At 41.3% G+C, this 27,873-nt stretch overlaps 2 protein-coding genes across 2 annotated transcripts in view; both read left to right on the top strand.

Moving 5' to 3' along the window:
* Window positions 1-19,048, top strand: part of ryr1b (ryanodine receptor 1b (skeletal)) — an 82,586-nt gene extending 63,538 nt beyond the window's left edge. The window contains exons 82-109 of the mRNA XM_030765221.1: window positions 2,572-2,671; window positions 2,906-2,985; window positions 3,202-3,278; window positions 3,459-3,532; window positions 4,166-4,183; window positions 6,947-7,027; window positions 7,371-7,459; window positions 7,665-7,793; window positions 8,720-8,824; window positions 10,953-10,982; window positions 12,026-12,055; window positions 12,483-12,564; window positions 12,848-14,151; window positions 14,470-14,555; window positions 14,801-14,993; window positions 15,165-15,251; window positions 15,592-15,843; window positions 16,128-16,258; window positions 16,373-16,415; window positions 16,794-16,927; window positions 17,125-17,185; window positions 17,307-17,453; window positions 17,710-17,844; window positions 18,052-18,208; window positions 18,403-18,467; window positions 18,595-18,695; window positions 18,801-18,852; window positions 18,953-19,048. Coding sequence (XP_030621081.1) covers window positions 2,572-2,671; window positions 2,906-2,985; window positions 3,202-3,278; window positions 3,459-3,532; window positions 4,166-4,183; window positions 6,947-7,027; window positions 7,371-7,459; window positions 7,665-7,793; window positions 8,720-8,824; window positions 10,953-10,982; window positions 12,026-12,055; window positions 12,483-12,564; window positions 12,848-14,151; window positions 14,470-14,555; window positions 14,801-14,993; window positions 15,165-15,251; window positions 15,592-15,843; window positions 16,128-16,258; window positions 16,373-16,415; window positions 16,794-16,927; window positions 17,125-17,185; window positions 17,307-17,453; window positions 17,710-17,844; window positions 18,052-18,208; window positions 18,403-18,467; window positions 18,595-18,695; window positions 18,801-18,852; window positions 18,953-19,048 — 3,939 coding nt within the window. The remainder of the gene's footprint in view (window positions 1-2,571; window positions 2,672-2,905; window positions 2,986-3,201; window positions 3,279-3,458; window positions 3,533-4,165; window positions 4,184-6,946; window positions 7,028-7,370; window positions 7,460-7,664; window positions 7,794-8,719; window positions 8,825-10,952; window positions 10,983-12,025; window positions 12,056-12,482; window positions 12,565-12,847; window positions 14,152-14,469; window positions 14,556-14,800; window positions 14,994-15,164; window positions 15,252-15,591; window positions 15,844-16,127; window positions 16,259-16,372; window positions 16,416-16,793; window positions 16,928-17,124; window positions 17,186-17,306; window positions 17,454-17,709; window positions 17,845-18,051; window positions 18,209-18,402; window positions 18,468-18,594; window positions 18,696-18,800; window positions 18,853-18,952) is intronic.
* A 3,325-nt stretch (window positions 19,049-22,373) lies between these two features.
* On the top strand, window positions 22,374-27,564 carry LOC115805822 (galectin-4-like). The gene is made up of 15 exons (XM_030766510.1): window positions 22,374-22,418; window positions 22,574-22,662; window positions 24,449-24,653; window positions 24,835-24,948; window positions 25,232-25,252; window positions 25,420-25,443; window positions 25,549-25,575; window positions 25,683-25,718; window positions 25,871-25,897; window positions 25,981-26,013; window positions 26,110-26,139; window positions 26,457-26,486; window positions 26,607-26,695; window positions 27,134-27,299; window positions 27,418-27,564. The coding sequence occupies exons 1-15, from the start codon at window positions 22,374-22,376 to the stop codon at window positions 27,562-27,564; spliced, it is 1,083 nt and encodes a 360-aa protein (XP_030622370.1).
* Window positions 27,565-27,873: the final 309 nt, after the last annotated feature.

Raw genomic sequence — 27,873 nt, forward strand, 5'->3', positions numbered from 1 at the left:
GTGGACTGACTTGTGCACTCCTTTGCTGGATTCTTCCCTGTAGTCTGTGTCCTGATCTGGTTCTGATCTTGTATCCGTGTCAAACATTTGTGTTGCATGATTTGAGTGCAGAGAGATGATAGCAGACAATACTGAAATGATGGAACAAAAAAGAAACCAACCGACCTACAAACAAGACATGCAAACCACATCACAGCTTTGACAAGGTATCAGTTGGATACCACTGAATTTTATCCTGATTTCAACAGTAAACAAATTCCTAAACTTTTTAAAAACCTTGCTAACTTGACTCAGATCAGACTTGTGATGTGGTTATGTACAGCTTTTATTTATATGTTCATCCCTAGCCTTTTCCCCAGAGGACAAAAATGCATCATTAGCTCATTCCATTCAGCCTAAATCAATTAAGTTATTTGTTTAACTATTATGAGCATTATGAAAAATTATCTTAGATTGATATTTGTTTCTGAAACAACTGGTAGTAGTTCTTAGCTGAATAACATCTAGTTTTGTTTAGTAGACTTTTTCAAAATGCTGCATTGTTGCCCTTCAGGATCATTTAGATCATTAGTATTCAGAAGAATTAGCTAAGTAAGACAACATGTGTGTGTATATGAGAGTGTCAGACACTGACTCAAACACCCACACATACTCACATGATTACATTAAACATTCATCAGACTGGCTAATGCATACCCAGGTCCACCTGTGCATAGTCTCTAGTCTTGTGAGTGAGTCATGTGAAGTTTTGCATCGAGCCCTTCCTCTCTCGTATCTTTTACTCACATACTCACACACTTGTGTCAGCAGCATGTGGAAATCCATTTTTTGTTGTTTGCAGTTCAATTCTAATTCAGAGAGAAGTGAGCCGTCCTGAATATCCCCTGCCCATCTGTGCCCTGAGATCAAAGGCTACAGCTAAACCCAGCTAAAGTCCTCATTTTGTGCTGGAGCCCTGGTCACTCACAGGGTGTGGTTGGTGTGGTTGACACGGATAGGTTTCCTAAAGTAGAGGTGGAGATGGGGAATGTGCGATTTCTCCCAATTGGAATAGAGATGTTCTGTTGTCTTTTTGTTCTCCTCCATGTCTTTGTTTTTATAATTGGTCTTGATGAATAAATCTCTCCTCTCTGTACTCACCATGGACTACAGTGGAAGCCTGCACAATCAGTCAGATGCACACACACACACACACACACACACTTTTTAGTTTTATCCATACATCTAGAATTATATTCCATTTTAAATTCAATAACGTTTGAAATTTGTCATGAAAATGGAAACCCTTTGTATCAGAAGGTGTTCCCCTGCACACATTATGAGGGTGGGGGTGGGGGTGGGAGCCCTCAGGAGCTTGGGAAAGGGGGAGATTAGTTCATTTGAGTGGGGTGGGAATGCTTTGTGGGTGGGAAGTTCAGTGCTTTATGTTTCCATGTTTAATTTCCTTTACCAACAGGATCACCTCAACATCATCTATTTACTGAGTTCTATCAATACAGTTGTTACTTTATGTTAGCCTGGAAGAGATGATATTACATTTGTTTGTGAAGGGATGCCTATTTAGGGCCAGCCCCCTGCTGGCCAAACTGTGGCAGTGCGGGGACAGAAACCAAGCTTAGCCAAGTGAGCAATGTGGAAGTACAGTCTCGACCCTGTTGCAGTGTATGGAGGTACAGTCTCAACACTGTTGTAGTTTGTGGAGGTAGACTGTCAGCCCTGTTGTAGTGTGTGGAGGAATGGTGTCAGCCAGGTAGTGTGTGGGTATGGTGTCAGCCCTGTTGTAGTGTCTGGAGGTATGGTGTCAGCTGTGTTGTTGTGTGTGATGGGAGAGTGTCAGCTCTGTAGTCTACTGAGGCAGGCCTATCTACTGTAGTCTTAACGTTTGCACCAGTACTAGCAAACGTGAGCTGCTCAAATAACGACACCACGACTAATACAGCTCGTCTTTTTTGAAGAAACAAACAAAGAGAGAGGGAGTGAGTCAGTGTATCTGTGTTTGCGTGTGCATGCATACATATGTGTGTGTGTGTGTGTATGTGTGTGTGTGTGTGTGTGCATTTATGTGAGGTGTTTGTGTGGTTGTGTCAGTGTATTTAAAACAGCATATTAGAGAGGGTGGGTTAAGAGATCTGTGGGTGGAGCGGGGGCGGCAGACAGTAATCAGACTGTACTTTCAGAGTTTCAGAAACAGTAATTTAGACAAGAGAAGTTATAGATCCTGTTTTACATCTCTCTGTGTAACTTAATAGCATTAATTCTGCAATGTTCAATAAGAAGTGTCAATGCTCCCTTATATTCAGCTGTCATCTGTGAAGGCTTTAAACTGATAGTTGAGAGCAGTCAACGTGCGATTGATTTAGTTGTGAGGTGTAAGTGAAATAAAAATAAAAATAAAGAAAAGTAATTGAGCTGTTTAGGGCATAAGAGGCAAGTGAGTTCAGTCAGAATCTGAAATAGCTTTGAAATGGGTCCGGCACTGGTGCGTGTGTGTGTTGAGATTTGTTTGTGTGTTTGAAAGCAGTGTTGTAAGAAAGTAGGCAGGTGATTACATTGCTGGTGTTTGTCTCACAGGAGAAGGAGATGGAGAAACAGAGGCTTCTATACCAACAGTCCCGTCTGCATGACCGTGGAGCTGCAGAGATGGTGCTGCAGATGATCAGTGCCTGCAAGGGTACAGAGACACACCTTCTCAGACACACTGGCATTTTCCATTGCTTATCGTTATCTGCATTTAGGCACGTGACAAGGGGTTCTTAGGGAATCCCTTTTGACTGAAAGTGTCCTGCTCTGAGTCATTGGCGTGTGCCAGCTATCCAAAGTGTTTACCAAAAGCCTGTCGGGACAGCCTCAGCGCCAGACATTATGATATTCTTAATGTGCTTTCTGTATGTATGTGTTTTCACAGGTGAACCAGGAGCCATGGTGTCTTCCACTCTCAAACTGGGAATTTCCATCCTTAACGGCGGCAACAGTGATGTTCAGCAGGTAAGCTACTCTCACAGATTGACTCTGCTTTTCACATCAGCAGCTCTGAGATGTTACTTAAACAGATGAGATTTTCACATGATTTGTCAGACAATTTTTTTTCCTTTTCAAATAAAATCATACAGGCATCCTGGGAGCTTTATTATTGAAAAGTGTCATTCAACCATACTGGGTTTTTTGTTTGTTTTTTAATGATTCTCTTTTTGTTCTTGATAGAGAATGTTAGACTATCTGAAGGACAAGAAGGATGTTGGCTTTTTCCTGAGTCTGCAGGCTCTGATGCAGACCTGCAGGTGAGAGTTTTAAGAGGTTTAGTACATTTTACTGATGTGTAAGAACCCTTTGTCTAAGGAATTCAGTTCATCCCAGTCCTATATGCTTATAAAAGGTTTTAGTTTACTTTAGTTAACTAGACATTAGTGTCCAAGCATGTGAGTGAGTGGGTAATTGATTGACAATGTCTGTTCCGGCAGTGTCCTGGACCTAAACGCCTTTGAGAGACAAAACAAGGCAGAGGGGCTTGGCATGGTATCAGAAGAGGGCACAAGTGAGTCTTGACATTCAGCTCTGCCAGCGTTAAACAGTTCACCGTCATGCTCTCTCACCATGTCATTTTTTGGGGTTTACCTATAATGACATGGTGAGAAAGATGTACTGTTGAAATGTGTGATCTTTTTTTCCCTTGTTGTATAGGTTACAGATTTACAAATGCATAGTGGGTACTAGTATGTAGCATATGTATGCTTTGACATATCAGTTTCAGCAAATGAGTTTTCAAGAAGTGCAGTCTAAAAAAGTGAAATCTAGAAATAAAAAAGTTTTTAAATTTCTGTAAAATTTTAAATTACTCCTCCCGCACACACACACACACACACACACACACACACACACACACACACATCTTTGGTTGAGTTCTTTGATATATGGGCATATCTGGAGATATTTTACTGTCTCCTCAGCTACAGTATCTGTGTGACACTGTGTTCCCTGACGGAATGTCAGTTCACATGAAAGACTGTGTACATAAGACACACCATATGCCAATGGCTGAAACTGCTGCCATATCCAACTCAATGCCCCTCTCTTTTTCTCTCTCCCTCTTTCTCTCTCTCCCCCTCTCCACATCACCACCACTCCATCTCCTTATTCCTTCGTTTTTTTTTCTTCTGACGGTTTTCAGATATCAAGCTAGAACGTGGTAAATAATTCTTGTCTATTTCTATCCCTAGTCTTCTCCTTTCCTCCTTTTCTTCATCATCTCCCTTTTCTGTCCTCCTTCTCCACTGTCCTCTTCCTATTCTTTTCTCAGCTCTTAAATTTTTCGAGCGCTCTCATTTTTTCTCCTTGGCGTGTAGATTATCTGCATTTCATTTCGCACTCAAGGGAACAATTAAGATAACTATTCAGTCATTGCCCATGTTTTTTCACAAACCCAGTCTTCTTCGACAATTACTAAAATTACATTTACAGAAGCAGAAATTGGCCACAATGCTGCAAAATGTCTCCACATGTTGTGACAGATGTCCGCATGTTTTATACATAAAACAACCTTTGGTAAACAATTAGCCATGTTTGACCAACATGAGACTTTTCCCTGATTTTTAGCATTGTTTGCAATGACTGAAAAGTGTCTTGCCTCTTTGCTCTTGAGTGCTGCCTCACAGATCTACTGTAACTCCAGCACTCTTTGGCTAATGACCGACTGTGAGGAAAGGAAGCGCTTGCCCTTCCTTTCCTTGTCAGTCATCTCTAAGGAGATCACAGAGAACTGTGTGTCACTAAACTGTGGCTTTTTACACCACGAAATGAATTGCAGTCTCATCTAGGAACTCCCCAAAACTTTTCCAATCTCCATAAAGATGAGTCATCTAAACATTATTTGAACAGTTTCCTCAAATAATGAGGTGTTCGTGTTTCTCTGAAAGGAGACAACCAGAGCAGGGTCACACGTATAGTACCCGCCTGTTCTTGGAGTGTCACTGCTTTTTATAATAGTGTCGTGTTTTCTTTTTCTTCTCATTACTATTCATCAGAGGATCGATAACAGCCATCCTTAAAATCTGAAATCATCTCCCATCCACTTGCATAGGTCACCAAAGATATTCTCTTAATTTTACTTTAATTTCTTTAATTACTTTAATTTTATATTAATTCCATTCATAAAATTCACTACACATCCATTTTCCCTAAATAAATAACCATGTACATAAGGATTTTCATGTCTATATTAATATTTTTCTCATCATAATTACCTGTTTGTTGTTTTTCAAAACAATGGCCAATGCATGCTTCAGGTATGGCCTACAAAAAAAGAGGACTTGAAACAGTTGAATTCCACCAGATATAGTGATGCTCCATTCACAGGCTTAGTTTAAGTTAAAACATTTCTCTATTAATATTTTTCTAATTTAACAACTGGATATTAAGTGTGAGTTTTCCTTCTACGTTTTATGCCCTGTGGTTTTTTTTTTTTTTTAGTCTTCACTGTTTTAAAATGATATTTTCAGTGGACTACTCACAGTTTAGCTTGTTTTGCTCCTTACATCTGGTAAAAAAAAGTGTTTTGCAGTGCTTTTTGACAGGCGCTGTTCCATTTCATTTGCTAACAGTGTTGATGATTTATTGTGGAACCCCGCTCTGTAATAGGAGAGAAACTGTCCTGAAAACCCCCATCCACCTCCCTTTAGCTGTGATGAACACAAATATTGGTGTTTACACCCCCCCCCCCCCCCCCCAGTTTCCCCCTAAAAGGAGTCATTATGCAAGTTATTTTTTTTCACGTTACACCGAGGACTACTTCCACTAGCACAGTGTGCTAAACAGTCCGGTCTCAAGTGTTAACGACAATCACAACAGCCCCATGGTCCCATAACTTCCATATGCTCTCCCCTTCTCTCCACTTCACACTGGAGACAGTGGAGTGCAGTAGATCTGTCCTGCATGATTGTATGTCTATGTGCCTCTGTGTCTCTGTTTGGTCTATGTCTGTAGTCTTTGTGTTTTGTCACAACTCAAAGACAGGTGTCAGCGTCTTCCAGTCAATGTCTTTTTGTCAATGTCTTTTAGCTGTCTTCCATTTCATTTTGGCCTCTGAGCTGTTCATTGTTTTTGTGTGTCTCAAGTCAGATATTTATGTGTTTATGGCTGTTTACATTTTGTTTTCAGTATGTTTGTTGTTACAGTGAGTGTTTCTAGGTGAGCTTTGTACATGTGTTCGGGTCCTATGTGTATGTGTGTATGGGTGTGTATGTCTGTGTGTGTGTGTGTGTGTGTTTGTGTGTACGCGTGTCAGTGTGTGTATATGTCTGCCAGTGTTGCCGTGTGGGAGAGGGGAGCAGGTACATCTCAGGACTCGCTTATGGACGTCACTGCCTCCCCTTCCCACTATTTGCTGGTCTGCTTTGAAGTCGACAGACTGGTGGACGTACCCTCTAGAGGTTTTGGTGGCTTGTACTAACGCGCTAATGAGGGAAGGGGGCTGCTCTGATGTGATCCTACTCACTTACATATGTACAAACCTGCTACCACACACATACACTAGCATACATATTTATACACTGACAGTTGAATATATAAGATGCCAAGTCAGTGAGTTTTCTCTGTGCCCAATCTGTCTGAAGTCTTTCACTCTCAAAAAACAAACAAACAAATAAAAAAAAACCCCTCAAAATAACTCCAAAATGTGTAATTAACCATTAGTTGTTCCATATTGTCACCAAATGACAGTATGGAAGTCAAGGAAATTTGGCCTTTTGAGAGGCAAGACTGACAGAGTGCCACTTTAACACAATTTTTATATGTAATAAAGGTAGCCAGGACTTTTTTCCTCTGTGCAGCCATAGCTTCACATTCACAGCCATTCCGTTTCTAACACTGACATGCACACTCACCAACTCTCTCTGTTCTCCTTCGTCACACTCATGGCTTTTATTTTGTCACTGTGTTCTGCTCTTGTATCCAGACGAGAAAGTGATGGCGGACGATGAGTTTACATGTGACCTCTTCCGCTTCCTGCAGCTGCTTTGTGAGGGTCACAATAACGGTGAGTTATACCTGAGCAGCACAGCAGTCCTCAGCTGGTCTTGCATGGATGCATATTCCTGCTAAGATCAAATCAAAATGACTAAAAGAAGATTTAAAAAAATTATTAAACCATTTTTATCCAATTTGCTTTTCATTTCTAAAAATGTCTTTTTAATGTGTACATAAATTGCCTCTAAAGCTCTTAATTGACCTATATTGACCTGTATCCAATCAGTATATGCGTTTAGTCTGTACTTAGAGTCTGTCTGAGTGACTGACAGGACAGTAGCCATTCCCTATGAAATTTTGATGGCTTCTCTTCCCCTCACTCTAAAATGAATGCACCTCCATTTGATTTCCAGATTTCCAGAACTATCTGCGCACACAGACTGGCAGCACCACCACCATCAACATCATCATCTGCACTGTGGACTACCTACTGAGACTACAGGTCTGTCCACATTGAGCCAAGACATCCTTTCTCCTTCTGTACATCTGTCCTTTCCTGCCAACTGTCCTTTCCTTCCATCTGTCCATCTATCATTTCCTTCCATTAGTCCATCTGTCCTTTCCTTCCATTTGTCTATCTGTCCTTTCTTTCTATCTGTCCCATTGCATTCCTGTCTGTCTCACACATTCGTTCCCTCCTTTTTCAGGAGTCTATCAGTGACTTCTACTGGTACTACTCTGGGAAGGATATTATTGATGATCCAGGCAAGAGGAATTTCTCTAAGGCCATGACAGTAGCCAAACAAGTCTTCAACAGTCTCACAGAGTACATCCAGGTGAGACTTTTCCCTTCAGTCACTCTCACGCACTCAACCCACAGCATTGCCAGGTTGACTCTTCTCCCCATGTGTGTGGCTACATCTTTTACTGTTCCTCAAAGCTTTCTATCAGTTTCCTCCTTGGCTCAGATGGAGGCCAGCTTCCTTATCATTTCTAGATGTCTTATGAGCTAACCTTGTTGCACACTTGCAAGGCTAAAGTTCCAAGTTTGTGAAAAAGGTTTCTTAGGCTCTGTTGTAGACCAACATTACTCAGAGAAACTCTAATGACTGTATGACTTGCATTAAGGTCAGTGCTTCTTAATGCAATGCTTTCAACTCATTTTGCTTGCCTGATTTGTTGATGATACAGGCTTGTTTGAACAAGTATGAACTTACGGTTTCAATAAATCTTTTAGTTTTTTTTTTCCCACACTCTCATTCACACATAACCTCTGTCAAAGAATTTCCCATAAAGCACCAAATCAAACTTCTCTATCAAATGGATTTTTTATTAGGGTGCATGTGTGAAAGTGTTTTTTTGCAGACCAGCATTACTTGCATTCAGCACATGGTCAGTTTTTAAGTGTTTTCTCCCTTTTGTTTAAATGGAAAGTTTTCTCTTTTTTCTCCAGTGTATCTTTTTAGGCTCATCAGTGACATTTGTATTTCCAAAGTGAAATAAAATCGAATATGTTTTGTATAAAATGTGTCAATACGTGCCCATACTACTCTCAGATGATTAATGGTTTGATGTGACAGTGAGTCATTCTCTCTCTTTCCCTTTCTTTCTTTCTTTCTTTCTTTCTTTCTTTCTTTCTTTCTTTCTTCTTTCTTTCTTTCTTTCTTTCTTTCCTCTCTCTCTCTCTCTCTCTCTCTCTCTGTCTGTTTGTCTCTCTGTCTGTCTGTCTGCCCGTCTGTCCATCTGTCCGTTTCTCTCTCAGGGCCCTTGCACTGGTAATCAGCAGTCTCTGGCCCACAGCAGACTGTGGGATGCTGTCGTGGGTTTCCTGCATGTGTTTGCTCACATGATGATGAAGCTGGCACAGGTAAGAGCCACATATGCTCTCTCTCTCTCTCTCTCTCTCTCTCTCTCTCTCTCCCTCTTTCTCTGCCACTCTTATACACTGTTTGGAGAGAGAAATCAGACCTCAGTCAAGCACATGATTAAGGTTTGCTCACAAACAATTGCCTGCTACTGCACTTCTGGAAACTGTTAGGAATATTTTTGCTTGTTTATTGATCTTTTCAATCTTTTTCTAATAACTTGAATAAAAGCACTCATGCTCAGTAAATAAATGACTTTATTGAGAGGCACTGTAAAACTGCACACTTCCAAGTGCTGTGCTGCAGTATTTCCACTTTACAATTTACAATTTGGTATTTAGCAGACGTTTTTAGCCAAAGCGACTTATAATAAGTGCACTTTGTCTCTGCCCCTGGCCAGCGCCATGTGAGGCTGTTTGAATGACATTCATGTCCATGCAGTAGCAGGATAATGCTCTGTGTGGACATTAAAAAGAACTAAAACACTGCACAGTTAATGAGTGGTGGCTAATACATTGCCTAATTGTGCAATGTTGGTTTCATTCATTAAGGAAATGAAACTCTAATGCGTAATATAATGTAACATAGACATAGACCTGTGTATTATGTATGAATATGACATCTGGCTGTTTTTGCATATCTAGGGGGTACTTTCATTATAGACGTTTCGACATATTACAAAGAACTAAAACAGCACTGCTGCAAAACACTAGCAGTGCACAAGCTTAAATTGCTTTTTCTGAACCATTTGAATAACTATATGATTTTTTTCTATGCTTTGTGTCTACAGAGTAAAGTATGTATAAATATTCATTTATTTTTCCTAGTGAAGTAGTTTTCACCCACCTGGTTTCCCGTATCCACCCATTTGTCTGGGCTCCCAGACTAATCAATTTGCGTCTGCCTCTTTCTCAGATCTGCAGAGAGATTACTAATGATAAAGAATTTGATCTTTTCTTTGATCTTCAGTGCAGCCAGTTCACAAAAACTCTGCCCGACTGAAGTTAAATGAAAACCATGTGCTAGTAATAAACCACAGTATCAGTTTGGTCTCAAGGTTGAATTCATGATCGATATAAATCAGCCTAGGTACTGGACTTGAAAACTGATCTGGGAAAAAGAGGAGGGACCAATTTGAACATGGGATCACACATTTCCAGCTCTCTAACTTCCCTGAAAAGCGTAGCCTTCCTTAATTCCTGTAATAAATTCCTTTTACAATTTACTCCCTGTTTACACCATTGTAGCCAAGTGAGTTTCTGAAAATAATTACTACTTGTTCCTCCTTCTTTGTGCCTCACAATAACATAGATACTTGGAGTGCCTTGGCTTGCTGTTGTGTGTATGTATGGATTGAGCTGTGCCTTTTTTCCCCCTTTCCCCCCTTTCTTTTGTTTAAAATACTTACACTTTAATATGTGTATGCTGTAATCATTTCCTGTTTGTCATTTATAAACCTTCTGTTGTGCTGTTGTCTTTTTAGCTCTAGTATTGTGTGTGTGTGTATCTGGATCCTCTGTCTCAAAAACATTTTTGTATTTCTCTTTAGAGAGAGAGATCTCTCCCACATCTTGCACTATAGCTGAAAGTGGTTTCGACTGATTAAGTAATTCACTGGAGCGTTGTTAAACAGGTCATTTCTCAATACTGTCAGGCAAATTTGTCTGATTGTCTGAGTGTGATTGAGAAACATGACACTCGGTATAAAGTTCAGATCTGCTAGGTCAGGGAGTGATGAGAAGTACTGTAGCTGTGTTCTAATGTGCACTGGTTTCTGACAAAACGTTAGTGGGCTCCACCCACAGTGCACACAAGTACCAGCTGTGCCTCTAAACCTGTCAGCAGGTAAAGTCAAGCGAAGAGGAAAAGAGAAGAGCAGGGTTTCTGACAGCTTTAGATTACATTTAGCATCCTGTAATGTTCTGGTATCAGTGTAAGTTCATTGCTGGTGTAACAATACATTTAGTAGTCACCATAACCAAAATCATATGAAATAATAAAAATGAAATTATTATCAGATTAAATCGGCAATGGGTTAGGTCACCCAAAAAGGGAGAGATGAAATGAATACAAAAATGAATTAAAAATGTTGATTGGTAACATTTTTATTCTGATGTGAAACCCTGCCAGACGCACCCTGACCCAGGACTCCGAAATGGCGTAAGGATCTGCCTCACATTTTGCTCTCATCTCATGCTCTGTGGTCCTGCTTGGCTACAGCTGCACTGCCCCTGCTTTCTCACTGTCCTCTCCTTCACTTCCTCATCATCCTCTTGGCCTTTGTTTTCTCCATGCGTTCATTATGACTGGATGCACATATTCTGGATTGCACATTTTTTCTGTGCACATTTTGTTTCAAGCCTTTACACCAAACACAGGACAATCAGACAGAAAGATGAAATTAACATGAGTAAAGTAAACACTATTTCACCAAATGTAGAATTTTTTTGCGAAGAAAAGGGAAAAGACTAAGTTGAGTGTAACAAGACAGTGTGCCCTAGCCCCTGTGTTTTAGATTTCATTATTTACCAAGTACTTTGACATCCCACCCCCCAAAACTCCTGACTTGATGTTTTTTATTTTCAACGGGAAGGTGTATGCATTTGACCCTGATTTCATTTTTGTGGTTGTCTTGGCCCTCTGTCGTTTGCCATAAAGGTTAGGGCACATGCCACAGTGCACTTAATAGAAGCTGTGTTGACTTGAATGGCTCTAACTCCCCTTGACCTGTATTGTTTGCTTCACACTCTGTTTGTGTTACTAAAATGGAACTGTTTTCCTAATTCACTGCTGTGGTGCAGGTCACTGTGATTGAAGGTTTTTATGTTTATTTACCACCACTAGTCTGTGCGTATGTGTGTGTGTATGTCTATGCTTCTGATTGTCATCCACATCAGCTTGCTCTTGATGTACTAATTTTTTAAGATGTTTTAAAATGTTAGCTGTGAACAACATTGTGTATGTAGTGATTATGTGTTTTTGTATGTTAAATATACATAATATGTTTGATCTAAGACCAAAATTACTGACCATTCCTTACATATGTTGGAAGAGTTCCACTTCACTCCTTTCTTGCCTTTCTGTGAGTCTGTCTGTCTGTCAGTTTGTCTGTATGTTTGTTTATCTATCGGTGATATTTAGGGTGATGTTCTGTGACTCTCTGTTTAAATCTGTGTATCTGTTACTTAAAAATGCAAACCCAGGATCATTTCTGGAGTAGAACACACCCTGAGGTAAGGTAATAGCAGGCTCAATTTGACACATTTTTGTGGAGCTCAAACAGTCGTTTCAGCCAAAACCTCTTTACTGCGGACTGCTGTGTTTTCATTTTCTTGGACAAACGCAAAGTCCATGGTCAAAACTCGACCTATCTTCGCCTCAACTCAGTCACAGTAATATTTCATTTTTATTCTTCATCATCAAAATGACCTGGAGTAATTGTTTGGTCTGAACGACTTACACTAAATGCAGTGTCTTCTATTGGCATGTACTGGAGAGCTCACCCTTGAAAACTCTCTCAACCATTTATTCATGGTACTTGTTGATGTTTTGACTTCAGAAGAGCTGTAGGCCAATAAGAGATGTATTTGAAGTACATTTAAAGTCACATACATAGTAATTTTCTTTCTTTTGTGTGTTTGTTTGTTCATCTGATCTCAGGACTCCAGTCAAATTGGCCTGCTGAAGGAGCTGCTGGATTTACAGAAGGACATGGTGGTGATGCTGCTCTCTCTCCTAGAGGGTAGGAATGTCTGCCTTGTCTTTGAGTACAAGTGACTGAATGTATTTTGTCTTAAACTACACACAATGTTTATGCACACATGCGTATAGCACTGCCACTATTTTACAGATGGTATTCTAACAAGACATATGCATTGAGTTTGCCTGGCAAGCATCTCTGATGGGTATTACTTGCATCTTTTCCACCTCCAGAAACAGTGAGAAGTCTGGCTTTATGACAGATCCTCTCTGTTACACTTCCCTTCTTAGTTTGGTTTGATGCCATTGTTTCTTTTTTTTTTCAGGCAATGTTGTGAATGGCACAATTGCACGCCAGATGGTAGACATGCTGGTAGAGTCTTCCAGCAATGTGGAGATGATTCTCAAGTTCTTTGACATGTTCCTCAAGCTGAAGGACATTGTGGCATCTGATGCCTTCCGTGACTATGTGACAGACCCACGTGGCCTCATCTCAAAGAAGGATTTCTCCAAGGCCATGGATAGCCAAAAGCAGTACTCACCCTCTGAGATCCAGTTCCTGCTCTCCTGCTCAGAGGCCGATGAGAATGAGATGATCAATTATGAGGAGTTCGCCAACCGCTTCCAGGAACCAGCCAAAGACATTGGCTTCAACATCGCCGTGCTTCTCACAAATCTCTCAGAGCACGTGCCCCATGACGCACGCCTGCAGAACTTCCTGGAGCAGGCAGAGAGTGTGCTGAATTACTTCCGCCCCTTCTTGGGCCGTATTGAGATTATGGGTGCCAGCAAGAAGATCGAGCGCATCTACTTTGAGATCAGCGAGGCCAACCGCAACCAGTGGGAGATGCCTCAGGTCAGAGAGTCCAAACGGCAGTTCATCTTCGACGTCGTCAATGAGGGTGGTGAGTCAGAGAAAATGGAGCTTTTTGTTAACTTCTGTGAGGACACCATCTTTGAGATGAACATTGCCTCCCAGATCTCTGAACAGGAAGAGGAAGGCAATGAAGATGACGAGGACGAGGAGGAAGAGAGCAGTAGATTGAATGGAGAGGCTGAGGGTGAAGATGGCAATGGAGACGAGGCTCCAGCAGAGTCCAGCTCGGCATTCGCTGACTTCATCAATAGCGTGGTGAACTTTTTTAGCACCTTCACCTTCCGCAACCTCAGACGACGCTACCGAAAACTCAGAAAGATGACCATTAAGGATATGATCATTGGAGTGGCTACGTTCTTCTACACTGTTGTTATAGGCATCCTGCACTTCATCTACAGCATCTGCAAGGGCTTCTTCATGCTCATCTGGAACACGCTGTTTGGCGGAGGACTGGTGGAGGGCGCCAAGAAAATGACCCTAACTGAGATCCTGACTAACATGCCTGACCCCACCCAAGACGAGGTACATGGTGACCTCCCGCCAGAGCCAGGAGACAGGCATGTCCAGGAAGTAGGAGGGACAGTGGATGACCTTGAGGCAGGCACAGGGGAAGAAGAGGAAGAAGATGGACAAGAAAAGGAAGGAGGGGGTAGACCTGGATTTGGTTCTGCTGGTGGACTTGGCGACATGGGAGAGACTGAACCTGAGGAACCACCCACCCCAGAAGGCACCCCATTGCTAAAGAGAAAACTGGTAATGCCTCCTGTCCAGACAGTGCAGGAGTGTGTGAAACAGATACATTTTCTCAAATGTAAACCTGCTCAAAGTGATGTAGTGTATGCTGTGGATGGAGGAGGTCTCTGATGATGATTTGAGGAAGGTGCTCTACCCTGACATGACTTAGTCATAGCATTAACTGAGATGGTGCAGGTGTATGTAATGGAACACACTGGCTCTGTTAAATGAAATTGAAATTCCTCTCGCATCAGCGATTATAAACTGTGAACTTTAGATTTTTCACAGTCTTGATATATTTATATTTCTTTCTTTGCGTTGATGGTGGTGCCTCAGCTGGCTGCTACTGCTGAAGGAGGAGAGGAAGGAGCAGCGGCAGAGGAAGCAGAAGAGGAGCCAGCCCCAGAACCAGAGAAGGCTGAGTGAGTGTAACAGACGGGAATTATCAGTCAGGATAATTACAGGAGATACTCTGGATATACCATTTTTCAGCTCATACTTGTCTCCACTTTGTAACACTGTATCTATTTTATGATTGTTAGATTGATGTGTGATTGTCTGTGACACTGGGCCTCCCAGTCAGCACACCATTTTCCTCACCCTGTGCCAAACTGGATTTCTGCTTTCGCAGTCTGAAAACATTCCTCTCTCTCTATGCCCTCATTAGTGCTGAAAATGGAGAGAAAGCAGAGAAGGAGGCAGAGCCTGAGCCAGAGCCAAAGAAACCTGAGGAGAAAGAGAAGGAGGAGGAGGAGGAGGAGGAGAAGAAGAAAGTCAAGGCCAAAGCCAAGAAAGAGAAGAAACCTGAGGAGGTGTTTGAGCTCTGGAATGAGCTGGAAATCCAAAGAAACAAATTCATGGTATTGCTATGTTCATTTTGTTTACTTACGATGACTTACTAAAACAGGTTTGACAGTACACAAGTTTTACTGTGAAATCACTACTTCATTATTCCCAGAACAAGCTGTTATTTATAACATCAAAATGACTCTGCAAGAGAACAAACTCTAAACCTTTTGTTTTCCTTCCAGAACTACCTGTCTCGCAACTTCTATAACCTGCGTTACCTGGCTCTGTTCATTGCCTTTGCCGTGAATTTCATTCTGCTCTTCTATAAGGTCACTACACACCTGTTGTGTTCTGCTGTACCTAAACAAATTGGTTTTACAATGTGGTTACATTTTTTAAGTGAAAGGATCTGTTTTGACTTCACTTAATTCACTTGAAGCATTTATGTTTATGCTGATCCATCAAACATAACATGTTACACCCTATGCTGATATTTTCTCCTTGGTACCCTTTCTGATCTCATTTAGACCTGCAAACTTATGGGTTTGATTGTGGCTGGAATTGTATTGTGCAGCCTATAATGCTAAACATGACTAATACTCCTTTTAAAAGGATGCAGACCACTATTTAAAGCATGTAAGCTGACGTGAGATTGTCTGTGTGGGTCAGGTGTCAGACAGCCCTCCTGGTGAAGAGGAGTTTGAGGGTTCAGCTATGTTTGAGGGTTCAGGTCTGTTTGAGGGCTCAGGAGGGGAGGCAGAAGGTTCTGGAATGGAGGATGGAGATGAGGATGAGGATGATGGGATGGTGTATTACTTCCTGGAAGAGAGCACGGGTTACATGGAGCCAGCTATGTCCTTCCTCGCCATCCTACACACCATCATCTCTTTCCTCTGCATCATTGGCTACAACTGTCTGAAGGTAAGAAAACACAACCCACCTAGTGCTTAGGAGCACTCAGTGTTCAGCACTGTATGGAATCGAAGATAGCACATGTATCCAGTATTCACAATGATGTTGCATATGGCAAAAAAAACAACAATTGCATTGTCTCCTTTAAATCTTATTTATTTAAATGTTTTGAGTTTTGACTAAAGGTGCCAGTTTTGGTAAAGGTCATGAAGTTTGCCATTTTTCTAAACCTCTTTAAGGTCTTACAGAGAGACTGTTCGTTAAGTGTGACTGTGTGTGTGTGCATGCTCCAGGTTCCTCTGGTCATCTTTAAGAGAGAGAAGGAGCTGGCCCGTAAGCTGGAGTTTGACGGTCTGTATGTGACTGAGCAGCCAGAGGACGATGACATAAAAGGGCAATGGGACAGACTGGTGCTCAACACGCCGTAAGTCATCTCCATGGCAATCCAAACCCAGACTCTTCTCTGAAAACTTCACATGGTTCACAGTGGTGGTCCTCAAATTCATGATTCATGTGATTTTTGTCATTTCTTATACAGCTCCTTCCCAAACAATTACTGGGACAAGTTTGTAAAGAGAAAAGTGAGTGACCTGCATGTTGTGTTTTTTACCCTTAGATACAGGGAGCTTTCAAAACTTTTATCACTGTCAGGTTGACTTTCTTGGCTCTGTTGAATTATCCTATTGTCCTAAATCTGTTAATTTTTTCCAGTAAGCATTTTGCAAAACCACAAAACCACAAAAAAGTTAATATTTAGCAAAATTATTTCTAACGGCTTTCGAACATCCAACTATCTGGTAATTTTATGGAAAATGTATTAAATTCACTAACAAAGTACTGGCCAAGATTGACTGGGAGCTGTTTGTGACTCCATGTGTAAATGTTTGAGTACCGTGGAGGTATCCTGGGTGGACAGAGGATTGACAAGGTGTGGAATGTTAATCTGTATGTATTTGCAGGTGCTGGATAAATATGGAGATATTTATGGTAGAGAGAGGATCGCTGAGCTGCTTGGTATGGACCTGGCCTCTCTGGATGTCAGTGCCCAGCAGCCTGCCAAGAAAGCTGAGCCAGACACTTCTGTTTTTGCCTGGTACTGTTCACACACATGAACAGATATTAAACAAATGAACACATGTTCTCTCTCTCTCTCTCTCTCTCTCTCTCTCTCTCTCTCTCTCTCTCACACACACACACACACACACACACATGTACACACACAGACTTTCATGAAATGTGTTGCTGTAAACATTACTTCAGTAGCGATGATTTCTTCATGTTTTTTCACAGGATAACCTCCATTGACATCAAGTACCAGATCTGGAAGTTGGGAGTTGTATTTACAGACAACGTGAGTGGTTCTTTGGGATGTGTTGAGTGTTTTTTGTGATTATTAATGTTTTTTTCCCCCTTCTTTCTGTGCATGTATTAGTTCTGATGTTGATTGTACTCACTCTGCTGTGATTTCTCAGACGTTTCTCTACCTGGTGTGGTATCTGGTCATGTCTCTGCTCGGCCACTACAACAACTTCTTCTTCGCCTCCCACCTGCTGGACATCGCCATGGGTGTCAAAACCCTTAGGACCATTCTGTCCTCTGTCACACACAACGGCAAACAGGTGAAACACTTAAATCTCATCAGCAACAGCAACAACAACAACAAAGAAAAACAAAATAACAAACATCCTGGCCTCTAATATTTTCATTTATTTCTCAAAACAAACAAACAAACAAAACACCACAGGGACTCAGTAACTGTGTGTTAGTTGCAGGTGTGTGATGTTAGATGACACCGGAGCAGTGGGGGTTTATGTAAAGTGAATGCAGAGTGATGAATCTTTTTTTTGTAAAGCTGATGTGCTGTCTGTGTTTTAGTTGGTAATGACAGTGGGCTTGCTGGCTGTAGTTGTGTATCTCTACACTGTGGTGGCCTTCAACTTCTTCCGCAAATTCTACAATAAGAGCGAGGACGAGGATGAACCGGACATGAAGTGTGACGACATGATGACTGTAAGTGAACAGGATAAATGAATGTGTGTGTGAGTGAGTGTTTGTGTGATTGTGTGAGACTCTGTGTGTGTGTGTGGCCTAGCTTGTATACATAACCACAAACTCAGTCATGTTTTTGGCATGAGTTTTTGAAGTGTAACTGTGTAATTCTCTCTCTCTCTCTCTCTCTGTCTCTCTCTCTCGCTTTCTCTCTGTGTTTTGCTTCAGTGTTACCTGTTCCACATGTATGTGGGTGTGCGTGCTGGTGGTGGTATAGGAGATGAGATTGAAGATCCTGCTGGTGATGAGTACGAGCTGTACCGTGTGGTCTTTGACATCACCTTCTTCTTCTTTGTCATTGTCATCCTGCTGGCCATCATTCAGGGTGAATACACACACCTTATTCTAATGCTGTAGATACAGTGAGCGAGCTGAAGATTAGCACAGATTCAGCTAATTGGGATATTATGTCCATCTGTATTTTCACATGTCCAGTTCTCCTGAAGCGGTTGTTTTTTTGTCATGGGCCCTGATATGTTTATGGAAATGTTAATGTAAAGTGGTGTGTGTCGTAAACAGGTCTGATCATTGATGCCTTTGGAGAGCTGAGAGACCAGCAGGAGCAGGTCCGAGAGGACATGGAGGTACCTTTCTTTTTTTTTTTTCTTCCTTATTGCACACTGACAAAACACACAGCTTTATTCCACTGAACACATGAATATTTTACAGGCCATTCAGTTGTGAAAGTATGTGATCATTTTCCTTCCTCAGACAAAATGCTTCATCTGTGGAATTGGGAGTGACTACTTTGACACGACTCCGCATGGTTTCGAGACGCATACGCTGGAGGAACACAATTTAGCCAACTACATGTAAGAGAATGACAGCATGTGATTTGTGTTTACTCTTTGCTCTAGTGCATGCGATGACATTGACAATGCTTTTTTCCTAAGGCCTCTGCTCCCTTTTGTTAACAGGTTCTTCCTGATGTATTTAATCAATAAAGACGAAACAGAACACACAGGACAGGTTAGTTTTACCCTCTCTTTACCCTTCTCCTTTCCTTTCTAGACCTAACCTTTCTATTGGTCATATTCTCCCTTTTCTTTTCTTCGTTTTCTCTCCATAGGAGTCATATGTTTGGAAGATGTATCAGGAGCGATGCTGGGATTTCTTTCCAGCTGGAGACTGCTTCAGGAAGCAATATGAAGATCAGCTTGGTTAAAGCTGTATACCGCAGAGAGAGAGTGTTCGTGTGTGTGGGTATGCATGTGTATGTTATTATGTGTGTGTGAATGAGTGAGTGAGGGAGATAAAAAAGAAAAGGGGGGGGGGACTTCAGGCGAGTGATTTGTTCTAATGTGTTCTCTTGTCTCTCCTACTGAACCCACGTATCACACATTCTAATCAAACAACCTTTTATTATAAAGGTGTTTGTGTATGTATGTGTGTGTATGTGTGTGTGTGTGTGTGTGTGTGTGTGTGTGTGTGTGTGTGTGAGAGGGAGGAAGAGAGAGTATCAAAGAGAAGGAGAGAGAGTGTGAGACTCTAAGTCTGTCCTCACACTTGTGAGAATGCTGGACGGATTGATGGGCTCCAAGTCTCTGGTTCTTGTTACTACAACTGATGTCAGTGGCAGTGACTATAATCAACAGGTCACATCCAGTGCAGCACTGCAACATGAAATACATACTGAAACTATAGTTTTTCCCTACAGTGTTTTGGATTTGTAATGATGATCTTTTTATGAGCCCTTATACCAAAGTATGTACATCATAATTACTGTATGTACCTTTCATTCTGTCTGTGTCTGAGTGTATTTAATGTTAAACCAGAGCTAAAGGTAGCTTCGACTCTATGTCACGTCATTACTCTTTGCTCTGTGATACTAAATCTATGCCAGTGAGACACTAAAACACCAGGCTGGACTCCATGTAAGAATGTGCAATGATGAGCACAGTTTTGTTAAGTCATCCAGAGGGAACCAGAGTGCCATATCTCTGACTCCCTCTCTCTATCGAAGTCTAAACTTTCACTTGTTTTATTCAAGTGCCACCCAGGTGTGTAACGTTGTCTGAGGAGAAAAAAAACAACGGCTAAACTTTTAAACTGTCAGCTTCTAAACTGTTTTGCACTCCATAGTCTTAAGTGAAGTGAACACTGTCTGTGTAATGGCTACACTCATGCAGTGTTTCTGCCAGTAACCACGAGAGAGCAGGAACTACACCGAGAGCATGGACACAGCATCACACAGGATCTGTGTGTTCTCATCACCCTGTGCTCCTGTGTAGTAAAGCTACTACCACTGTGTCCTTACTCCACTTACAGATGAGTAAAGCTGTCACATGGCATTCATGCACAGGTTTCTGGTGCATTCATAAATGCAATATAACCATTGTAGCCATGCTATAATTTCAAAACCTGGATAAGAACTAGGGCTACATAAACTCCAATTCAAAAATGACACATTTTAAATATATAAATATACATAGATAATATATATTTTTCTTTAGAGCTTTGAACTTTAAATATGCTCTAAGCTGCTCTATTCCAAGTGAATATTTATTGTGAACCTTTTTTTGGAAAATAAATAAGGAAATGAATTCAGTTAAAAAGGAGAAATAGGATCATTTAGTTTAAAATATTTTTTCTTTCTTTCTTTCTTTCTTGCATTCTTTCTTTTTGTCTTCAGGTTAGATTTCTATTGTTGTTATCCTCAGCAATTACTCACTCTTACTTTTCTCTGTGCTTACAGTATATTGTCAAAATATTTCAATCTGTGATGGCAGATGATACAATGTTGCCAGATCTTCTGAATGAGAAAAGAGAGAATTCCTTACACACACACACACACACACACACACACACACACACACACACACACATGCACACTCATTCTCTCCTTCCCTCATCCACACACACTCACAAATCATGAGGTTCGCCATCTTGTGAACACGTCATGTTGTAAGAAAATTGAGTGTGAGAGTGTGTGAGAGTCAAACTGTGTGTAAAGGTGTGTGTGTGTGTGTGTGTGTGTGTGTGTTGCTCTGAGAGCCTCCGGGGAGAGATCACCTCTATAGATCTGACTGTGTATCTGCCCAAAACCTGTGTTTCAATAAAAATTAAACAGATTTCAATATTTTAAGAGCAATACTGTGTACTGTCTCTGTTATTTATTTGGGGAGGGGGTCTGTGAATATTATTATTTCAGAGACTCTGAATCTCTACATGTAGAATGTTGGCATGGCAGAGATGTGTGTGTAATTATACAGGAGTACAGTAATATCTGTGTCAGTCATTAAGTAAACTGATCTCTACATGTAGAATGTTGGCATGGCAGAGATGTGTGTGTAATTATACAGGAGTACAGTAATATCTGTGTCAGTCATTAAGTACACTGATCTCGACATGCCTCATGTCACTTTACCCACACCAGTCTACAGCCATCACATCGGGTCACATACATTATCATTGATTCTCTTATTCAGTGACGGTCCTGTACTGCCACTGTGTTACCACATGCCTGTGTTAAGACATGTTAAGGATATGTGTTAAGCATTTCTGTTAAGTGTATGTGTTCGGCATATGTTGACACACAGGGTGACCAGGGATCCTTATCTTTTTTTTTCCACTCCGTAATAGCAGCTTGTGGAAGTGACGTCATGATCCAAAGAGTGTTTTAATAAAGGAATTTGCCCCTGGGCTTGACAGAGTGACTAAATAATGCCATATGGCAACATGAAAGGTTCCTAGGATACTTAGAAAGGTTTCTTTTTGTACTGTAAAATAAAATTGAAATCTTCAGTGTAAAAACAAAACAGCCAGATGAGCTGTGATTTTTTCAGCAAGGTCCCCACAGACACATCCACTGCACTGAGTACAGTTCCCACTTCGAATCATGGTCATGACAAAGTCACGCTGTAATGGATCTCACACTGGCAGAGACTAAAAACTCCTGATAAGTTAGAGGTGAAAGAACAGAATTATTTTGTGTAAGTTTTTGACAGTGATTTTCATAACAAATACCTTGATCTTGTGTTTTACAGATTTACTTATTCTGTATGGTTCTGCATAAAACATTGTCTCTTTTTTGTAATTTACCCATTTTTAACTGCAGAATGGGTGAGTCAGACTGGCAAACCCCACCTCCTTCCAATAACATTAGCCCATTAGTCGCTGTAGTTTTTGTGCGTAATAAATTCAGTCTCTTATTCCATTCATTGTGATTAGGACTGAGTATAACCCTCACTTCCTCTCTTCTCACTCTTTCTCCAGTGAAATTAATTAGACACACCCTTCTCTCTCTCTCTCTCTCTCTCTCTCTCACCCACATACACACCCTGGTTTCGCCACAACCGCTCCTTTGGAGGCTGATAACAAAACAAGAGTAAACAGGGGCAGAGCAGAGAGCATGTGTGTGTCAGCCTCGGCATGGTACCTTTTCACCGGGCGCCAGTATAAAAGGAGCTGTCCAACTGTGTCCATGTTCTGTGCTTATTGACTGACTACCCTCTCTGTGCAATTGTCCGTCATCTGGAGTACCAGACACCATGACCTTCGTGGCACCGCCAGGATACCAGCCCATCTATAACCCAGTAAGTGCTCTTCTCACTGTCTCCCCAGCCCCACAGAACCCCCCCCCCCCCCCCCCCCCCCCCACGAGGGACTAGGTCACAGCTCTCTCCTTTTGTTCTTTTAACATGTCATTCATAGATCATTTTGTCAAGTTGTATGTGTGTGTATTCCATAGTGTATCCCTTACACGGGTCCAGTCTTTGGAGGGCTTAGAGAAGGAATGTCCATCTACATACACGGAGTGGTTCCTGAAGACTGCGGCAGGTTAGTTCTGTAATGGAAGGGCTTGAGTCTAAATCTGCTCTGGAACACAAATCTCTTCTGATGTCTCATTCACTCTTTACGTCTGTTTCTGGGGTATGCGCTTACTTTGACTTTTGGTAATTGCCTGGAAATGCTTGATGGCCCAACAATAAGAAGTTGATGATTAATTTTAAATAACAGCCAACCAGATGCATGGTGTGGAGCAGTCGTGCTGAAGTCATAACTGCCCTCTGACCTGATTCAGAGTATTTCTAAGAGAGTACAATCTTTTCAAGTAGGTCTAATTATCATCTCATTAAAACAACAATAACAAAAACATTTTTTAAGAACATAAGGAAAACTGAAACTTGATTTATCAAATGCTGTGAATTATATTTCCAAAGTTAAAATGGGGCTTGTACTCTCAGTGAATGAACACAGAGGTGTGCCTGGTGAAAAGCCTTTATCATAGCCTTTTAAAGGAAACGGTGAAGGCACACACACTTGTTCAGGTCCCATCAGTCTCTCTTATTAAGAATGGGTTTCATTTCTGCTTGTGTGTGACTGGGTTTACAGTTCTGAGTGAACGCTGTCTTGTTTAACTGGATGTTTTGTACATCTGCCCCCATATGGACAGGATTAATGAGGAGAGGCCAGTATTTGTCATGGAAAACAGTCTCCACTTATTGAGGGTTGTGTAGTGTTTATGTGATTTATGGCAAATGGAACTGAACAGTAAACAAATGAAAGAAAAACGAAGCTGACAGATATTTGTGTCATATTGAAACATTTGGAAAACCATGCAAACAGGTTCTTCATATGACTCTGACCCATGAAGTACAGACTTGCTGACAAATTGAACTATCAGTGACTGTGATGAGCAGTCTAAGCCGTAAAATATGTGCTTGTACTTGAATATAAACCACTGCCATGGCATCAAATGGCAATTTATTATGTATAACAACTGAGATAAGCAATTGCATACATAATTAACATAAAAACAAGGGGTGAAAAATCAGGTCAGATTCTGAGAGTGTGCCCACAGTTCACTGATATTTGCACGTACCTGCACCAAGAAATGGGTGATCTCAGGGAAGAGAAAATCATGTTAGTTAAAGTCAGTGGACTCTGTCATATCCCCGTAATGTAACAAAGAATGTCCTGCTGCTTCTCTTGTCAACCAAGTGCATATAGTGTCTGGTGGAAGAGCACACACACACACACACACGTTTTCCAGGCTAAAATCAACACCTAATAAAGAGGTGAAACAAAGAGGTGAAAACAAAAAGCAGCAGGAACTGGCCCTCCAGGACTGTATTCAGGAACTTCTGACTGAGGCGCACTAGGAGACATGACTATACACACAGTAAACACAAAAGAAAACCATAACGTTGTTACATTATGACATATGATATAACCATCACTACGGAAGAATGACAAGGCCACGTTGACAATGTATTCTGTCAAATGTTTTTGAGATGTTTTTGAGACAGCTGTGATAGCTGTCATGTGGCACCCGGTCTCTTTTTTTTTTTTTTTCTTTTTCAAATTAACCCTCAACAAAGCAGATTTCAAATCCATGATGTTTATTCATGATTTACAACTTGCTGTAAATGTAGATGAGAAGTATAGTTATTTAATTGATTAGTTCCTCTTCCTCCGTTTTGTTGCCCTGTGTGGAATATGCTAAAAGGCTAATGTTTTGTGACTCATATGATATGTCATAGAGGAGTGTTTCGATCTCTGCTGATTCCTGACCTGATTCCTGTGCAAGGTGAGAGTGTCTGCTCTCTGCTGTCCTCTGTAGGTTTCATGTGAACTTGCAGTGTGGGGATTATGATGGCTGTGACGTTGCTTTGCACATTAACCCTCGTTTCCACGGCTGGGACAAAGTGGTATTCAACACCTTCCTGAATGGATCATGGGAGGGAGAGGAGAAGGTCCATCACATGCCCTTCCACAGGGGGCGCTCTTTTGAATTAGTCATTGTTGTCAACTCTGAGGGCTACCAGGTATCAGCTTATTAGTCTGTGCTTTTTGTTTTTTTTTTGTATGTGTGTGTGTGTGTGAATATATATATATATATATATATATATATATATATATATATGTATGAAATCTGTAGATATTGTATATTATAAAACGTGTATACTGACATGGGTTTTTTTGAAAGAGTTTGCTTATCTCCTGCAGGTAAATGTAAATGGTGAAGAGTATTACCTGTACCAGCACAGAATGGGCGTGGAGAGGGTGACTGCTCTGAGCATTGGAGGAGATGTCTCCATTCAGAACATCAATGTGATTGGGGTGAGAGACCAGGCCGGACTCCTGTCGATTTTAAACACACAGAACACACTGACAAAGCATACCAAACCATTTTTAAAAAATAATATCTGCTTAATGTTCAGATTCTGCTTATGCTATTTTGTCTGCATTCATACTGAATCCTGTTTAGCCTTATACTGACTCTGTTTCTGTGTGACTGTGAAAAGTATCTTGGTGCATGCCCAATAGTCCAGGTAAAGAATTCCCAGGGGACTGTGAAAAGGTCCAAAAACCCAATGTTATTGTTGTTTTTTTTCTCTCGTAGGGAATGCAAGGTGGGATGGGGGTGAGCTTAACAGTTTTTTTTTTATCATCCACAATTGAACATATATGTATATTTTTCTTTGTCTGTGTGTGCGTGTATGTGTATGTGTGTTAGTGAGTGTGTGTGTGTGTGTGTGTGTGTGTGTGTGCGTGCGCGAGTACATTTCACTGACTTTAGACTCTCCCTAGGGAGGGTATCCAGGTGGAATGGGGGTAAGTTGGCCCACAGTCTTTGCCTTTGCCTGCTCTGTGTTTGTAATGTACTTATATTGTATGGATGATATGTGACTTAGGTGGTTATGCATTGATCTTCTACAGGGGGGATATCCTGGAGGTGTCATGGGAGTGAGTGTCAGATGAGCTTTGGGTTTTTTTGCATTTGCATTTTCAGTTCAATCTTTTGCATGAACCTGTTCTTGTGCAACAATTGCATGAATTCAATCTCTCCTCAGGGAGTTTACCCAGGGGCAGTGGATGGTGGCATGGGGGTAAGACAAGTGTATTTGTGATTGTGCAAATCCATGTGCATGTGTGTACATTTGTGCCTGTGTGTGTGAGTGTGTGTGTGTGCACACATGTCTTTATACATTTGTCCTTTAACCCTGATTCATTGATTTTATTCTCTATAAATCATTGTTAGGGAGGGTATCCAGGGGCAGGTTTGGGGGTGAGTACTGAATTCGCTTCATTAAAACAAAATTGAATGTATTTCATTCATCTCTCTTCATATATGGATATGAATTTTGTCAGGGAGGATACCCTGGAGGAATGGGGGGTGTTGGGGTAGGTACAGTTGTTTGCATTACAGAGCACACTATATATTATTTATGGGCCTTATCAGACGTTGACATATTTCTTTATCTCTTCTGAACATGTCAGGATGGTTTCTATCCTGGAGCAAACCTGCCGGTGAGTGCGTATTATGTGTAAAAGTATGTGTGTGTGTGTGTGTGTGTGTGTATGAGAGAGTGAGAGAGAGACAGAGAGAGAATATTCTTTTTTTTCTTTATTTTGTTTTCTGTCCCTGTTTTCAGTTATGAACCAATACGCACTGTAAGCATGCTATTGTGACAACATGACTCTGGTTGGCTGGTGCTGTTATCAAATTGGACCAAAACTACTAATGAAGAATTTTCTGCAGAGAACAAAAAGAGCCATTTACCAACAGAAACTCTTAACCAGTCAGTCACACATTTTTCTACAATTATTTCTTTCTCTTTCGGCAGGTAATGGGTGTGCAGCCAATTTACAACCCTGTGAGTAAAAGACAGACTGCCACTGTAAAGAGAAAGGGAAAGATAAGAGAAATCCTCTGACGTCCCATTGTGTTTAAAACGACACCTCTCCTCATTCACGTCCAAACTCTACACCGTCAGGTTTTACCTTACTCCAACGTGATCCCAGGAGGCATGCTGCCCAAAAGGACCATCATCGTCAGAGGAATGGTCCCCTTTGGGGCCGACAGGTTTGTCTGGCTCTCCCTAAAAACCAGTGTAGACCTCTGGAGTCTGCAGCCGTTTCCCTTTCATTGGTGTGTTACCTGCAAGTGTAGCGGTTAGGAGCTTGGCCTTACAGCCAAAGGGGTGTGGATTCCAACCCTAAGTGTGACAGTTGGTGCCTATGTGTGCTCTGGTTGTTCCAGAGGGATGTGACCTATGACCTAGGGTTAGGACTAGTAATGATATAAGATAAACTTCTCTGGATCTGAGTATTAGGTGATTGGGTGAAACAATAAGCTGAGTGACCCTGGGATTTTGTTTAGACAAACTGACTTCGGTACATTCGTTTAAAATCATTTCACTATCAAACTTAAATATTTGCTTCTTTAGACCTTTGAAGGGTTAAGGTCCTGGAGTATGCCGTGCTGTTTGTGCTACACACCTTTCTTTTTCCCTGTCGAAAGGTTTTACATAAATTTCATCGTGAGCGGCTCCAGGGACATCGCCTTCCAACTGAACCCCAGGATGAGGGAGGGCGTGGTCATAAGGAACAGCCTGATTGGTGGCATGTGGGGAGACGAGGAGCAAGAGGTCTTCTTCAACCCTTTCATGGAGGGCCAGTACTTTGATGTGAGTTGACCTTTTCTTCTGTGAACTTGTAGTGTGTCCCAGTCTGTCTGTAAGCGATTCACTAGATATTTTACTCTCTCTCTCTCTCTCTCTCTCTCTCTCTTGCTCTTTTTTTCAGATCTCCATTCGCTGCGGCAACCGCAGGTTCAAGGTGTTTGTGAATGGGCAGCACCTGTGTAATTTCCATCACCGTTATGAGGCGTTCACTGAGATTGACATGTTGGAGGTGGAGGGAGATGTGCAGATCTCTTACATTCACTTTTAGACCAAACGTGTTTTCACTGGCCACAGCAGCGCAGCACCTTAACAAGCCAATGAACTTGACAACTAATACACAACACTCACACACTGACACATACACTCACACACACACACACTTCTCTCTCATCTGAGAAGGTCTTACCTCTGGGTATGTATTTGACCATGTTGTCTCTGAAGAATTTCTACAATGTTCTATCTTGAAATAAAGTCTTGTTTGTCTCATTCCTGTCACATGTGATCTGATATTGTCAGATATGTGCGCTATCATCAGGAACACAAATTGCAAAGTGTGTGTCAAGAAGAGGATATTAAT

The sequence above is a fragment of the Chanos chanos genome, chromosome 2 (genome assembly GCF_902362185.1).
Source record: "Chanos chanos chromosome 2, fChaCha1.1, whole genome shotgun sequence".
In the NCBI taxonomy this organism is placed as follows: domain Eukaryota; kingdom Metazoa; phylum Chordata; class Actinopteri; order Gonorynchiformes; family Chanidae; genus Chanos; species Chanos chanos.

Excerpts from the sequence above, each read along its gene's own strand:
- LOC115805822 (XM_030766510.1), top strand. The coding sequence starts at position 22,374 with ATGACCTTCGTGGCACCGCCAGGATACCAGCCCATCTATAACCCA. Across the intron at positions 25,444-25,548 it reads GGTATCCAGGTGGAATGGGG|GGGGGATATCCTGGAGGTGT; the intron begins GTAAGTTGGCCC and ends GATCTTCTACAG. Across the intron at positions 25,576-25,682 it reads ATCCTGGAGGTGTCATGGGA|GGAGTTTACCCAGGGGCAGT; the intron begins GTGAGTGTCAGA and ends ATCTCTCCTCAG.